This window comes from Antechinus flavipes, chromosome 3, assembly GCF_016432865.1.
Source record: "Antechinus flavipes isolate AdamAnt ecotype Samford, QLD, Australia chromosome 3, AdamAnt_v2, whole genome shotgun sequence".
NCBI classification, from domain to species: Eukaryota; Metazoa; Chordata; class Mammalia; order Dasyuromorphia; family Dasyuridae; genus Antechinus; species Antechinus flavipes.
Genome location: NC_067400.1, coordinates 184,668,260 through 184,684,440, shown reverse-complemented (window position 1 = coordinate 184,684,440; position 16,181 = coordinate 184,668,260). Strand labels below are relative to the sequence as shown.

The 16,181-nt window shown below is 32.8% G+C and overlaps 1 protein-coding gene across 1 annotated transcript in view; it reads right to left on the bottom strand.

Annotated features, from left to right (window-relative positions):
- Window positions 1–16,181, bottom strand: part of ROBO2 (roundabout guidance receptor 2) — a 636,650-nt gene that overhangs the window by 54,309 nt on the left and 566,160 nt on the right. The window contains exons 15-17 of the mRNA XM_051990556.1: window positions 15,312–15,543; window positions 7,905–8,029; window positions 5,650–5,821 (exon numbers count right to left, since the gene is read on the bottom strand). Coding sequence (XP_051846516.1) covers window positions 5,650–5,821; window positions 7,905–8,029; window positions 15,312–15,543 — 529 coding nt within the window. The remainder of the gene's footprint in view (window positions 1–5,649; window positions 5,822–7,904; window positions 8,030–15,311; window positions 15,544–16,181) is intronic.

The window sequence follows — 16,181 nt, the reverse complement described above, 5'->3', positions numbered from 1 at the left end:
AAGGAGAGGGAGGCTTGGCAAAAGAGCCTGGAGAAGTCAGTTAAAGAGAGAGTGGATAAAGAAGTAAAATCCTTGAAAAATAGGATTAGTGAACTGGAAAACAAAATTGGCGAAATGGAAAAAAATTCCACAGAACAAAAGAACTCAATTGGACAATTAGAGAAAGATTTTAAAAAAGTGAGTGAAGAGAATACTTCACTGAAAATCAGAATTGAACAAGTGGAATTGAATGACTCGAGGAGACAAGAAGAATCAGTCAAGCAAATCCAAAAAAATCAAACAATGGAGAAAAATGTGAAATACCTTCTGGGGAAGACAACAGACCTGGAAAACAGATCCAGGAGAGACAATCTGAGAATCATTGGACTCCCAGAAAAACATGATGAAAAAAAGAGCCTGGACACTGTCTTCCAGGAAATTATCAAAGAGAACTGCCCAGAAGTCATAGGAACAGAGGAAAAAATAAACATTGAAAGGATTCATCGATCACCCACTGAAAGGGATCCTAAAATCAAAACACCAAGGAATATAGTGGCCAAATGCCAGAACCCTCAGATGAAAGAAAAAATATTGCAAGCGGCTAGAAAAACCCAATTCAAGTATCAAGGAGCCACAATAAGGATCACCCAGGATCTGGCAGCATCCACATTAAAAGATCGAAGGGCCTGGAATATGATATTCCGAAAGGCTAAGGAACTTGGTATGCAACCAAAAATAACTTACCCAGCGAGAATGAGCATCTTTTTCCAGGGAAGAAGATGGACATTCAACGAAGTAAGCGAATTTCATCTATTTCTGATGAAAAAACCAGAACTTAACAAAAAGTTTGATCTACAAATATAGAACTCAAGAGAAATCTAAAAAGGTAAAGATTAATCTTGGGAACTATATTTTGACTATATAGATGCATAAAGAATACATGTATACCTTGTTCTAGAAATTGATGTGGAAAGGACATTGTACCAGAAAAAGGGTAAAGTGGGGGTAGTACATCTCATGAAGAGGCATAGGAAACCTATTATATCTGAGAGAAAGAATGGAGGGGGATGAATATAGTGGGTATCTTACTGCCTTCAGAATTGGCTTTAAGTGAAAAATCTTAAGACATATTCAATCTATGGTGAAACTTCTCCCATCTCATTGAAAAGTGAGAAGGGAAAAGTGGAAAGGGAAGGAATAAGCTAAGCGGAAGGGAATACGGGAACTGGGAGGGAAAGGGGTAAGATAGGGGGAGGAACTCTAAGGCGGGGGGAGGGACACTAAAAAGGGAGGGCTGTGAGAAACAAGGGGTGCTCACAAGCTTAATACTTGGAAGGGGGGGAAAGGGGAAAGAAGGGAGGAAAGCATAAACCGGGGTTAACAAGATGGCAAGTAATACAGAATTGGTCATTCTAACCATAAATGTGAACGGGGTAAACTCCCCCATAAAGAGGAAGCGGTTAGCAGAATGGATTAAAAGCCAGAATCCTACAATATGTTGTTTACAGGAAACACACCTGAAGCGGGGAGATACATGCAGGTTAAAGGTAAAAGGTTGGAGCAAAATCTACTATGCTTCAGGTGAAGTCAAAAAAGCAGGGGTAGCCATCCTGATCTCAGATCAAGCTAACGCAAAAATTGATCTAATTAAAAGAGATAAGGAAGGACACTATATCTTGCTAAAGGGTAGCATGGATAATGAAGCACTATCTATATTAAACATATATGCACCAAGTGGGGTAGCATCTAAATTCTTAAAAGAGAAACTAAGAGAGCTGCAAGAAGAAATAGACAGTAAAACTATAATAGTGGGAGATCTTAACCTTGCACTCTCAGAATTAGATAAATCAAACCAGAAAATAAATAAGAAAGAAGTTAAAGAGGTAAACAGAATACTAGAAAAGCTAGATATGATAGATCTCTGGAGAAAATGTAATGGAGACAGAAAGGAATACACTTTCTTTTCAGCAGTTCATGGAACCTATACAAAAATTGACCATATATTAGGACATAAAAACCTCAAACTCAAATGTAGTAAGGCAGAAATAGTAAATGCATCCTTTTCAGACCACGATGCAATGAAAATTACATTCAACAAAAAAGCAGGGGGAAGTAGACCAAAAAATAATTGGAAACTAAATAATCTCATACTAAAGAATGATTGGGTAAAACAGCAAATCATAGACATAATTAATAACTTCACCCAAGAAAACGATAATAATGAGACATCATACCAAAATGTATGGGATGCAGCCAAAGCGGTAATAAGGGGAAATTTCATGTCTCTAGAGGCCTATTTGTATAAAATAGAGAAAGAGAAGGTCAATGAATTGGGTTTGCAATTAAAAATGCTAGAAAAGGAACAAATTAAAAACCCCCAGTCAAACACTAAACTTGAAATTCTAAAAGTAAAAGGTGAGATCAATAAAATTGAAAGTAAAAAAACTATTGAATTGATTAATAAAACTAAGAGTTGGTTCTATGAAAAAACCAACAAAATAGACAAACCCTTAGTAAATCTGATTAAAAAAAGGAAAGAGGAAAATCAAATTGTTAGTCTTAAAAATGAAAAGGGAGAACTCACCACTAACGAAGAGGAAATTAGAGCAATAATTAGGAGTTACTTTGCCCAACTTTATGCCAATAAATTCGACAACTTAAATGAAATAGAAAAATACCTCCAAAAATACAGCTTGCCCAAACTAACAGAGGAAGAAGTAAATATCCTAAACAGTCCCATCTCAGAAAAAGAGATAGAACAAACTATCAATCAACTCCCTAAGAAAAAATCCCCAGGACCAGATGGATTTACATGTGAATTCTACCAAACATTTAAAGAACAATTAACTCCAATGTTATATAAACTATTTGAAAAAATAGGGATTGAAGGAGTCCTACCAAACTCCTTTTATGACACAGATATGGTACTGATACCTAAACCAGGTAGGCTGAAAACAGAGAAAGAAAATTATAGACCAATCTCCCTAATGAATATTGATGCTAAAATCTTAAATAAAATATTAGCAAAAAGATTACAGAAAATTGTCACCAGGATAATACACTATGACCAAGTAGGATTTATACCAGGAATGCAGGGCTGGTTCAATATTAGGAAAACTATTAGCATAATTGACTATATCAATAACCAAACAAACAAAAACCACATGATCATCTCAATAGATGCAGAAAAAGCATTTGATAAAATCCAACATCCATTCCTAATAAAAACACTTGAGAGCATAGGAATAAATGGACTTTTCCTTAAAATAGTCAGGAGCATATATTTAAAACCATCAGTAAGCATCATATGCAATGGGGAAAAACTGGAACCTTTCCCAGTAAGATCTGGAGTGAAGCAAGGTTGCCCACTATCACCATTATTATTTAATATCGTATTAGAAACACTAGCCTCGGCAATAAGAGTCGAGAAAGATATAAAAGGAATTAGAGTAGGCAATGAGGAAACCAAACTATCACTCTTTGCAGATGATATGATGGTATACCTAGAGAACCCCAGAGATTCTACCAAAAAGCTATTGGAAATAATTCATAATTTTAGCAAAGTAGCTGGCTACAAAATAAATCCCCATAAATCCTCAGCATTTTTATACATCACCAACAAAACCCAACAGCAAGAGATACAAAGAGAAATTCCATTCAGAATAACTGTTGATACCATAAAATATTTGGGAATCTATCTACCAAAGGAAAGTCAGGAATTATATGAGCAAAATTATAAAAAAGTCTCCACACAAATAAAGTCAGACTTAAATAATTGGAAAAATATTAAGTGCTCTTGGATTGGCCGAGCGAACATAATAAAGATGACAATACTCCCTAAACTAATCTATTTATTTAGTGCTATACCAATCAGACTTCCAAGAAAATATTTTATTGATCTAGAAAAAATAACAACAAAATTCATATGGAACAATAAAAAGTCGAGAATCTCAAGGGAACTAATGAAAAAAAAATCAAATGAAGGTGGCCTAGCTGTACCTGATCTAAAATTATATTATAAAGCAGCAGTCACCAAAACCATTTGGTATTGGCTAAGAAATAGATTAGTGGATCAGTGGAAAAGGCTAGGCTCACAAGACAGAATAGTCAATTATAGCAATCTAGTGTTTGACAAACCCAAAGCCCCTAACTTCTGGAAAATAATTCAATATTTGATAAAAACTGCTGGGATAATTGGAAATTAGTATGGCAGAAATTAGGCATGGACCCACACTTAACACCATATACCAAGATAAGATCAAAATGGGTCTATGACCTAGGCATAAAGAACGAGACTATAAATAAATTAGAGGAACATAGAATAGTTTATCTCTCAGACTTGTGGAGGAGAAAGAAATTTGTGACCAAAGATGAACTAGAGACCATTACTGATCACAGAATAGAAAATTTCGATTACATCAAATTAAAAAGCCTTTGTACAAATAAAACTAATGCAAACAAGATTAGAAGGGAAGCAACAAACTGGGAAAACATTTTCACAGTTAAAGGTTCTGATAAAGGCCTCATTTCCAAAATATATAGAGAACTGACTCAAATTTATAAGAAATCAAGCCATTCTCCAATTGATAAATGGTCAAAGGATATGAACAGACAATTTTCAGAGGATGAGATTGAAACTATTACCACTCATATGAAAGAGTGTTCCAAATCATTATTGATCAGAGAAATGCAAATTAAGACAACTCTGAGATACCACTACACACCTGTCAGATTGGCTAAGATGACAGGAAAAAATAATGATGAATGTTGGAGGGGATGCGGGAAAACTGGGACACTAATGCATTGTTGGTGGAGTTGTGAACGAATCCAACCATTCTGGAGAGCAATCTGGAATTATGCCCAAAAAATTATCAAAATGTGCATATCCTTTGATCCAGCAGTGTTTCTATTGGGCTTATATCCCAAAGAAATACTAAAGAAGGGAAAGGGACCTGTATGTGCCAAAATGTTTGTAGCAGCCCTGTTTGTAGTGGCTAGAAACTGGAAAATGAATGGATGCCCATCAATTGGAGAATGGCTGGGTAAATTGTGGTATATGAATGTTATGGAATATTATTGTTCTGTAAGAAATGACCAGCAGGATGAATACAGAGAGGCTTGGAGAGACCTTCATGAACTGATGCTAAGTGAAATGAGCAGAACCAGGAGATCATTATACACTTCGACAACGATATTGTATGAGGACATATTTTGATGGAAGTGGATTTCTTTGACATAGAGACCTGAGTTTCAATTGATAAATGACGGACAAAAGCAGCTACACCCAAAGAAAGAACACTGGGAAACGAATGTGAACTATCTGCATTTTTGTTTTTCTTCCCGGATTATTTATACCTTCTGAATCCAATTCTCCCTACGCAACAAGAGAACTGTTCGGTTCTGCAAACATATATTGTATCTAGGATATACTGCAACATATCCAACATATAAAGGACTGCTTGCCATCTAGGGGAGGGGGTGGAGGGAGGGAGGGGAAAAAAATCGGAACAGAAATGAGTGTCAATATAATGTAATTATTAAATAAAAAAAACTTAATAATAAAAAAAAAAAAAAAAGAAATTATGGGGAAAGAATGTCAGTGTTTTAGGTTGAGGTACAGAATGGTTTATTTCTGTTTTGAAATAGAGATGACACAGAGCATGTACTCACCAATGATGATGGGTTGTGGATCACTTTTCACACCAATCCCTGCACTGGTGCTTGCTGCAACTTCTACCTGATACTGAATGCCTGGGAATAATCCACCAATAACCACAGATCGAATTGATGCATCTACAGTTTTGTTGATATGAAACCGAGTTTCATTTCCCACACACCAGATCTAGAGTGCATAAAAGAAAAAGAATAAACCATAATGGAAATGTCTGCCTTATAATAGTAGACTATTATAATGATATAAAATTTTAGTGATAACTCATTAATGTTTAAAAATATTTTAATATAATTTTGTTAATATTCTAAAGGAAAATCAAATATTAACAAAACAGAAAATAAATTTTATTATATTATAGAATGTGTGCATATATCTATAACTACATGTTAATATAAAATATATAATAGCATAGTATGATTGGATATGTAATGGGTAATGTAATGGAGGGGGGTAGTGGATGGCACAGTGAATATAATGCCTTTATATTATAGTGTCTTTGCTTCCCCAAAAAAAACAAATGGGGGTCACAAAGAGTCAGAAACAACTAAAAACCAACTGAACAACAACAACAATGTAGCAGGCACAATGCTTTCTTATTACTATGGATATTTACCCCAGTAGAAAATGGAATATTGTTGCATAAAATGTGTGTGGATTAAAGACATTTATTAATTTAAATATAATTTATATTATTGATCATATATAAATAGGATATTCACTTCATCAAAAAACGACATAAATAGATAATCATCTCTGCACTATATTTCATTCAGGCAAATATTAAATATATATCAAAATTATATGTCAATAATATATTTTTATATATCAAACATAATACATATATATAGTGATATATAAATATCAAAATTAGATTTGATGAACAGATATGTATATTTTACATGGATATATATTATACACTATATATAAATATATTTTTATGTAGATATATTCACATGTAATTGATAGTATCATGGAGGACAAACTAAGTATTGCCAATTAACAATACCATAGTAACATAAAAGCTGTTACATTTCAAGGAATATAATTTGAATTATGGAATGGCTGAAACTGCAATAGTAAACTCTAGTAGATAAGTTCTACTATAATATATTTATACAGATACATACATCTTATAAATAATAATATAAAATAAATTTAAAAATAAAGGATGTATTACTATCAAAAATTCCTAATAAAGCTGATATTAAAAAATTCATTCTTGCTGGCTTATTTAAAGTTGAGTATCAGAAATGTGTTTTGGAATGTTGTATTTCCAGAAAAAAATATAAATACAACTTATTACCAAAAATATACTAAATCCTTAAAGGAAGCAAGAAGTCTCATAAATAGATTTGGTATTAAAGAAAATAATGGCTCAGTAAGGCTCTATTGATAGTTATCATTTACTGATATCTTTATGGGAATACAATAAACATAAGATTAAATGAATTATTAACAAGACAAAAAGTTAAGTAGCTTTGAGTTATCTTAAATAAAAGATGAGCCCTAACAGCTAAAAATAAGCCAACACAAGCACTTCAGTTAGCCTAAATAATATGTGTAAATTAAGTGAATAGAGAGATTGACAAGACCCATATCTTTCTTTATCATAGTATAATAACAGATATGATCATTTAGATCAGGGTTTCTTAAACTCTTCCCTCTAGTGACGCCTTTAAGTATCTGAGGCCAGATCATATTTGAAATCAGGTTTTTCCTGACTCTAGGCTTGACTCTAGTTGCCCCAAATTAAAGTATTAGGAGTGATAATTTGGGGTTTTCAAATCCCAGTGGTTATGTTTCTTTTTCCCGAATGTTTCTTCATTCTACGAAAACAGTACAAAAGGCAGCAAAATATAGGGCATAAACTTTCTGCATAAAATCAAAGCACTTCATTGGAAAATCAGCAAATTAATTATTTTTCTTTTCTTCCAAGCAACAACAAATTTAGTGTTTAATATTTTTTTCACTAACAACTGAAATGGCTAGTTGAATCTTTATTATATATCTCTATTATGTATCTGTGTTCTAATTTCAATTTCATCATATATTAGTTGGGCAATTGTAGGTCACAATTTCTCTGTTCTGTTTGTCAGCAGTATCTTTCTTCACTACTGTATTTCACAAAGAATAAATCATTTTGTAGGAAAAACATATAATTACCAAACTATACAATTTCTGTATCTAATAGAATGTTTTGGGAAAAAAGTGCATCTAGTAACTTTTTTGTTCTTATGTACTCTGACCATACCTTGTATTCCTGGATAATTCCATTTTGATGATCTGGAGGAGGAGGGTCCCAGGAAACAGTGATACTTGTGCTGTTGTGGTTTCCAACTGTCAACACTGTGACAGATTGTGGGGGAGCACTTGGAGCTGCAAAGAAAAAAGGAAAATATAAACTAGCATTATGAATCTAGTTGCCAAAGAATTACTTTTACTTAAATAGTGCTAATGTAAGAAAATCATACTCAAAGTTCTAGTATAGTGATTTTAAAAAAATGTGATAGCCCTAAATGTAAATGTAGTAGACATGGAAATTTTCAATAAAGGAAACTTTGCTATATCTTCCACAACACAAAAACATTTGGAGAAGATATTTTCTGCTGATAGTATATTAGAAATTACTGTTAGAAAAAGTAATTAAAGTTTGTTAATCAAATTTTGTCAAATGTGTGTGTATGTGTGTATAGAAAGAAAAAAATTCTAGTTGAAATAAATGCATAAAAAAGAAAAAATTAAACACACATACATATATCTGTATATATGTATGTATGAATATAAACAGTTTCTTCATAGCTCCCAGAGAACTGCTTAAAATCATATACTGCAGACTTAACGGTTTAGACCACACAAGTAAACAAACAAAAACTTATTAGCAGTATATGTTTAGCTTGGGACACAAGATAGGAGATAATCCCCCTTAGCTGACAAGTGATCTTTACTGGCAGGTATCTTCCAAAACAAATATACAAATGCTACATTTGTATATACTGTATAATGCTACATAAAATATTTTGTCAATTAAAAACTATAACAATCATAAATAAAACTGATATTTTTATATTGCTTTAAAAGTTTCTTCTTAATGTAAAAATATGTACCATATTTATCAGGATAGTATCTTGATGAATTTATTATAAACTTTCTTTTCTAGCATGGCAATAGAACCCAAATATTTGAAAAATATGATATGATAGTACATTATATGACCGATATGGCCATATACTTACTGGCATATGAATTAATAGGGTCATACAATACTGCTTTCTGTTTTTCCCTTTGTGAGATTTTTTTCTCAGAAATCTAGAACTATGCTATAAATTCAACACCTTCTCTAACACTTCTTTAGTTATTACATAAACTACCACAAAAATATTTTTAAAAAGTGTTTCTCATTTCTTCTTATATTTGTTTGTAAAGAACACTATGCCTGCCTTATGGCAAGTCAGTTATTACAATGCTCAAACTTCTCTTTAGGGGTGAGAAGAAATCCAAATCACTCCTCATTTTTTCCAGATATATGTCTACTGAATTTTATTTTATACCTTCAAAAGGTGAAAGAAGTAGGAGATGAATAGATGCTGAATTGTGACAAATGCTTATCTCTATAAGTCAAATTAAGGAGAAATTGATTTTTGGAATAGTCCCCAAATGTGACATTGCATATTAAATTAAATCTATATAAAGGATTAGTTTCCCTTTCCCCACCTCAACTCTGCCCAGCAAGCTCCCTTTACTGCAAAGCCTAATGAAGTTTGATAAATGTTATCATTATTGTGTATTTCTATTATTTTTATTTCCAAATATTAAAAAAAAAACCTTACTATTATCTAAAAGGATACTATTGCCTTCTAAAAAGTCTGTCAGTATACACACACATTCACACATATGCATACACATATCTGTATATGTACTTCAAATATATGTACTCCAAATCACAGAAGAAAATAATACTATTCCTAAAATGTCTGCCTCTAACAATTAACATTTTTTATAAAAATATTTTGAAATGTTTGAGTAAATATAAGCTATTTAATTAGGGAAAGGTAAAAATCCAATGATTATTTATTTACAGCAAATCATCTCATTTCATGTTGAAATGGTTTACAAAATATTTTCCCATTTGTCATATTTAAGAAGGTTTTTAAAAAATGAATAAATGACAAGAAGAAAAAATATTTGACAACGCTCATTAAAAAGTATAATAACACAGACCATAAATTATCTTTAACTTCAAAGTTAAGTTCAAGGGAACTTCAAACAACATTCACTGAGAGAAATATTGAATAAAATCAAATTTCCATTAATGTAGGAAATCATTTGGCAGGTCATGCTGAATTATATGCTACAAAAAGAGATATTATTCCTTAGTACTCTACATAAATAAACTAGCAAGGAAAAGATGATGCCCACATTCTCCATAGTCCATAATCCTTCTCCTATTTCTGGCTCCTGAATTTCACTTCAACAAACATTTTATTAATCTTCTATTTTAATAATTGTTGTTATTAAGCAAAAGCATTTGAATATGAATTGAGTCTAAAGAGTGCCAATAGGACAACAATAACCAACTACTCCAAAACATACTTTTTCAGCACTATAAAATATTTTTGAAAATGAGCAACTCACATATAGAGAATATCCTAGAGGAAAATATAATCAAGGAATAAGCAAAGTATATCTTTAATCACAAAACTGTTTAAAAGAATATATGATAACACTCTATTGTTAGCTTTTAAAAAAATTTATCCTTTATAAGTAAAACACAATCTTTTTTCTTTTCAAAATATTTTTATTGCTATTCTTTGTTTTCCTAAATATATTTTTCAATGCATCCCTGCAATTCTTACCTCTCAGTTTTGTTTTGTTTTGTTTTATTCTTTTTTTTGGGGGGGGGGGATTGTTTGTTGTTATTGTTGTTGCTTCATCATATCCAACACACTGTGATCCCATTTGGGGTTTTCATGGTAATGATATTAGAGTATAGTTTGCCATTTCCTTCTTCAGCTCCTTCACAGATAAGGAGGCAAACAAGGTTAGGCAATTTGCCCAAGATCACATAGCTAGTAAGTCTCTGAGACCAAGTTTGAAGTCCAATCCTTCTGCCTCCAGGAGTGGGACTTTCTCTATTTTGCCACCCAGTAGTCCATCTTGAGAATGTATGTATTATGTAAAGAGAGTTTGATAGTATGCTTTATTTCTTGATTTTTGAGAATAATCTGTATAATAGCAGTATTAATTGTTCTTTAATAGTAGCTTTATTTCTTGATTTTTGAGAATAATCTTATAATAGAAGCATTAATTTTTCTTTAAAAGTTTGGTAGAATTTTCCTTAAAAAATCATTTAGGGTTTTCCTTGACTCCTTTAGTAGTTCCCTTTAGGGAGTTTGATTCCCTCTTCTGACATCACGTTGTTTTAAAATATTTATTTGGGTTCTTTTAATTAGGTTACTACTCAGCTTTAACTCTTTTCTTGGGTCTCTTTATCCCTCAAAATTAGGTTGAGTAAATGTCTGCTGGGTTTTTTGTTTGTTTGTTTATGAGTGGGGGAATGTTGCAGAACATGCTCCAGGAAGAATTTTTGTAGCTTTGAAAATCCTTAATCGGGAGTAAGGACTCAGTAAAAAGGCAGAATATAGCTGGGCATATTTGAAGTCTTACTATTCTTTGAAGAATGAAGTATGGGTGGAAATGATTCTGGCAAAGTCAGATGCAGTCATCAGTAACAAGAACCCTATTATGATGGCTTGCATGTAATTCTGAGTTAACATTTGTTCCTACTGAAAGCATGATGATATATTGGGGGGGGGGGAAGGGGAAAGTGGTTGAATGAGCATATTAAGGATGGACTTTCTCTGGAGTTAATTCATAAGGATTTCTATCTTTTCTGTAATGTATTCTCCAATGGGTAGGCTGTAAATATATCTGGTATATTTGGAATATTGGAGAATTGCATGATTTAGAGAAAATGGTTATATAAATAGAATTAATTCTTATTATATATTAATATAATATTATGATTAATTATATTATTAGTTAATTAATTAATATGTATTAATTAATATAATTAGAATTAATTCTTATCTACATTTTAACATACAGATATTACTATATTTCAAGAATTGAAGAGGCGGAGCCAAGATGGTTGAGAAAAAGCAGGGACTCATCTGAGCTCTTCCCCATACACCTTAAAGAATAGCCCCAAACAAATTCTAGAGTATCAGAACCAAAAAACATGTAGTGAAACAATTTTCCATCCCAATACAAAAAGGCATTTGTATTGTAGGAAAAGTCTGTTGCAGTAGCATGGAAATAGAGTACAGTTTACTGTAAGCTATACCAGCATAGACCCAACCTAGGAAACCAGGAACAGGCCTTGAGGTCTACTGAATCAGTGGTAGCAGCAGCGGTTTACAGATATTTCAGTGCACAGATAGTAAAGGGATCAAACAACTAGTCAGAAGGAGATCACAGGAATCCATTTTATGGAACCAGGGGCAGGACTTTGTTATGTTGACCAGAATTGGACCTGGGAGGTCCTAGGTCACAGTCCCAAGGCAAGGAGGAGTGCTAGCACACCAGAACTTGTAGATGCAGGGAAGCAAGGACCCTGGTCATAGCTCCAGTATGGAAAAGATTGCTTGTGGTCAGTCATTGCCCATTGCACAGAACAGGAGATTATACAACCTAGGAAGAACTGAAAATTTACAGATTCTCATAATTCCCTCCAAAAACAGTTGCCAACTTGCACCCCCACAAAAAAAAAAAAAAAAACAGAACCAAACAACCCTGAAGCTTAGGACAGTGCCCACTCTACTCTGCAAGCATATCCCCACTCAGTATGAATTCAAAAGTCAAGAAATAGCCTGGAAAATGAGCAAACAGCAGAATAAGATCCTGACTTTAGAAAGTTACTATGGTGACAAGGAAGATAAAGACAAATTTAGAATAAGACAACAAAGTTAAAATTCCTACATGCAGAGTCTCAAAGAAAAATCTGAATTAGTTTTAGGCCATGGGAAAACTCAAAAAAAATATTTTAAAAATCAAATAAGAGAGAAAAAGGAAAAATGAGGAAGAGAAATAGGAATGATATAAGAAAATCATGAACAAAAACGTCAACAACTTGTCAAAGGGAGCACAAAAATATAGAGAAGAAAACAAAATCTTAAAAAAGGGCCAAGTAAAAGAGGCAAAAAATTCTAATAAAGAAAAGAATATTTTGGAAAGCAGAATTGGCCAAATGGAAAAAAGATATTTTTTAAAATGACCAAAATAAATAGAATTGGCTAAATGAGAAAGTAGGTACAAAAGATCATTGAAGAATATAATTCCTTGAAAGTGGGAAAGTAAAAGCTAATAATTTTTAGAACATCAAGAAACAATTAAACTAAGTCCAAAGAATGAAAAAAAAAACAGAAGAAAATGTGAAATAATTCTTTGGAAAAATAAATGACCAGGAAAATAGATTCAGGAGAGATAATTTAAAAAGTATTAGGCTACCTGAAAGCCTACCTAAAATATTTCACAAAATTATAAAGGAAAAGTACCCTGATATCTTAGATCCTGGAGGTAAAATAGACATTGAAAATATGTGCTGAACACCTCCTGAAAGAGATCACAAAATAAAAACTCCTTGAAATATTATAATCAAATTCCAGAGCTTTTAGTCAAGGAAAAAATATTATAAGTAGCCAAAAGATACAATTCAAATTTCCTGGAGGCTCAGTCAGGATAGAACAAGATCTAACAGTTTCTGTGTTAAAAGATGAGGGATTGAAATAAGAGCAAAATAGCTAGGATTACAACAAAGAATCACTTGCCCATAAAAACTAATTATAATCCTCCTGACAGAAAAAAAAAAAAGAATATTCAATTAAATAGAGGATTTTTTTTATGCATACCTGTTGAAAAGACCAGAGCAAAATAAAAAATCTGACTTGCAAATACAAGACTCAGTGTGTAATCTATATCATATTGATTGCTGTTTTGGAGAGGAAGAAGAGCAGGTGGAAAAAGCGGAAATCAAAATATTATAAAAGAAAATTTTGAACACTAATAAGTACATTTTTTAAAAGAAGCATTAAAATGTAAGATTCAGAAGAAGTATAAAAAGGTAAACAGAGAAGAGAAATCATAAGGTCATCAAGGTTAAATTCTTTACATTCTTATTTGGGGAAATAATACTTATGAATTCATAAAAGCATTCTCATTTTTTAAGGACAGTAGAAGAAACATACACACACACACACACACACACACACACATAAGCATGGTTGTGAATGGAATGTGATTGTATGATTATCTAAAAAATAAAATCAATGGACTAGAAAAAAAGAATTCACTAAGAGAAGTTAAAAGGAGAAGTAGAATGGGGTCAATTATCTGTATTAAAAGAAGCCCAAAAGAGATTTTTACAGTGAAGGAGAAAATGGGAGAAGTGTGTGTAATGGGGCGGGGGGGGGGGGAGAGGGGAAGAAGGAACACTTGAACCTTACTCTCATTGGAATTGGCTTAAACAGGAAATAGCATACACTTTCATTTGTATGTAGAAATCTATTATACATGAAAATAGGAGGGGAAAGGGATAAGAGATGAGAGTGCTGACAAGAAAGTATAGATTGATGGAGGTAAAAATCAGAAGCAACAACGCTTTTGAGAATGAACAGGGTGAAAGAAGAAAGAGTAGAATAAATAATTGGGAAATAGGATGAAAGAAAATACATGTTAATTTTTAATGTGAAAAAATTATATCAAGTTTCTCTAATAAATATTTAATTTCTCAAATATATAGAAAATTGAGTCAAATTTGTAGAAATAAGAGCTGTTCCCCCATTTTCAGATGAAGTAATCAAAGCTATCTATAGTTATATCAAAATGCTCTAAATCACTATTGATTAGAGAAATGCAAATTAAACATCTCTAAGTTACCAACATATAGTTATCTGATTGGCTAATGTGGCAAATAAATATTGGAGTGGGTGTGGGAAAACTGATGCATTGTTGGTGGAGTTGTGAACTGATCCATTCATTCTGTAGAGCAATTTGGAACTATGATCCAAAGGCAATTAAACTCTGCATATCCTTTGATTCAGCAATACCACTACTTGGTCTATCTCCCAAAGACATGAACAATAAAATTGTGTACAAAAATATATATGGCAGCTCTTTCAGTGGTGGCAAAGAAATGGAAAGTAAAGAGATGTCTATCAATTGGAAAATGGATGAACAAATTGTTCTATGTAATGGAATACTACTGTGTTGTAAGAAATGAGGAGCAGGATGCTCTCAGAAAAACCGAAGCAAATGGAAGAAAGGGACATTCAAAAATTCTTTTTTTTCAGATTACCATTTTTTTTTTACTTTTAACAATAATAGCCTATAGGAGCAGCTAGGTGATACAATGGATAGAGCCCCAGCCCTGGAGTCAGGAGGACATGAGTCCAAATCTGGCCTCAGACACTTAACACTGCCTAGCTGTATAACCCTGGGCAAGTCACTTAACCCCAATTGCCTCAGAAAAAAAACAAAAACAAAAACAATAATGGCCTACCCCTATGTATAGATGATTAAAAGGAAATTAAGAAAAACAAAACAACCAAAATTGATTTTATTATAATCTTAGTAAGATTTTATAGTACATTTCAATACTGACCTTCTTCAGTAGTGCGGGCTGACTTGGAATCACTATCCATTCCTTGAAACTCATTAAAATATGGTCGAACTTTAATTTCATAAGTCACTCCTTTTTTCAGATTAACTAGAACAGCACTGCGTTCTGTAGGCACTTTAGCATCTAAGTTTTGCCATGTTGATGGAGATGGGAGCCCTGATATCTGGCGATACAAGACTCGATAGCCTTGTATAAATTGGGGCTGACGATCAACCTGAAAAGTACAGAAAATAGCATTAAATGGAAATAAGGTATACCTTTGCGACCTTAGGAAGACATTTACACAATTTCTATGCCTCAATTTTCTCAATGGTAAAATGAAATGGTTGAATTTTAATGTCTTTCCAAGTCTAAATATATTTGTAACAAGGAGGTTGGATATCCCATGCAGCATGTATTAGGATAGGACTATGTAGGCCATCCCATGAAGCATAAGAAGATAAACTTTTATTCTAGCCACTTTTAGTGACACATTTTGCCTGTGGTACTTTCTGTGAATGCACTCTGGACATATCTGGCTACATATGTGCTCAGGCCTAGAGCTAATGGGATGAATTTATAATGAGGCTTTTAGCTGGTCCCATAGTTCCTGTGATGGAGTCAAAGTTGTATCAAAGATGATTGGCCACTGAACCAGGAGGAACCAACTATTCAGTAATCTTTCAAGTACAAGAAATTTCTGCTGTTACTCACTTTTGCCTTCTTTGTAGTCTGTTCCTCTAAATTCCTGAAATGGAAGCTAAGTGTGATTCTTTCCCTAACATCCTTCTGTCCCTGGTCCAGCAATCTAATGGCAAAAAAAAAAAAAAGTCTCTATCTAAATTAGCCTGTAGTGTATTAAAGGGCTCCATT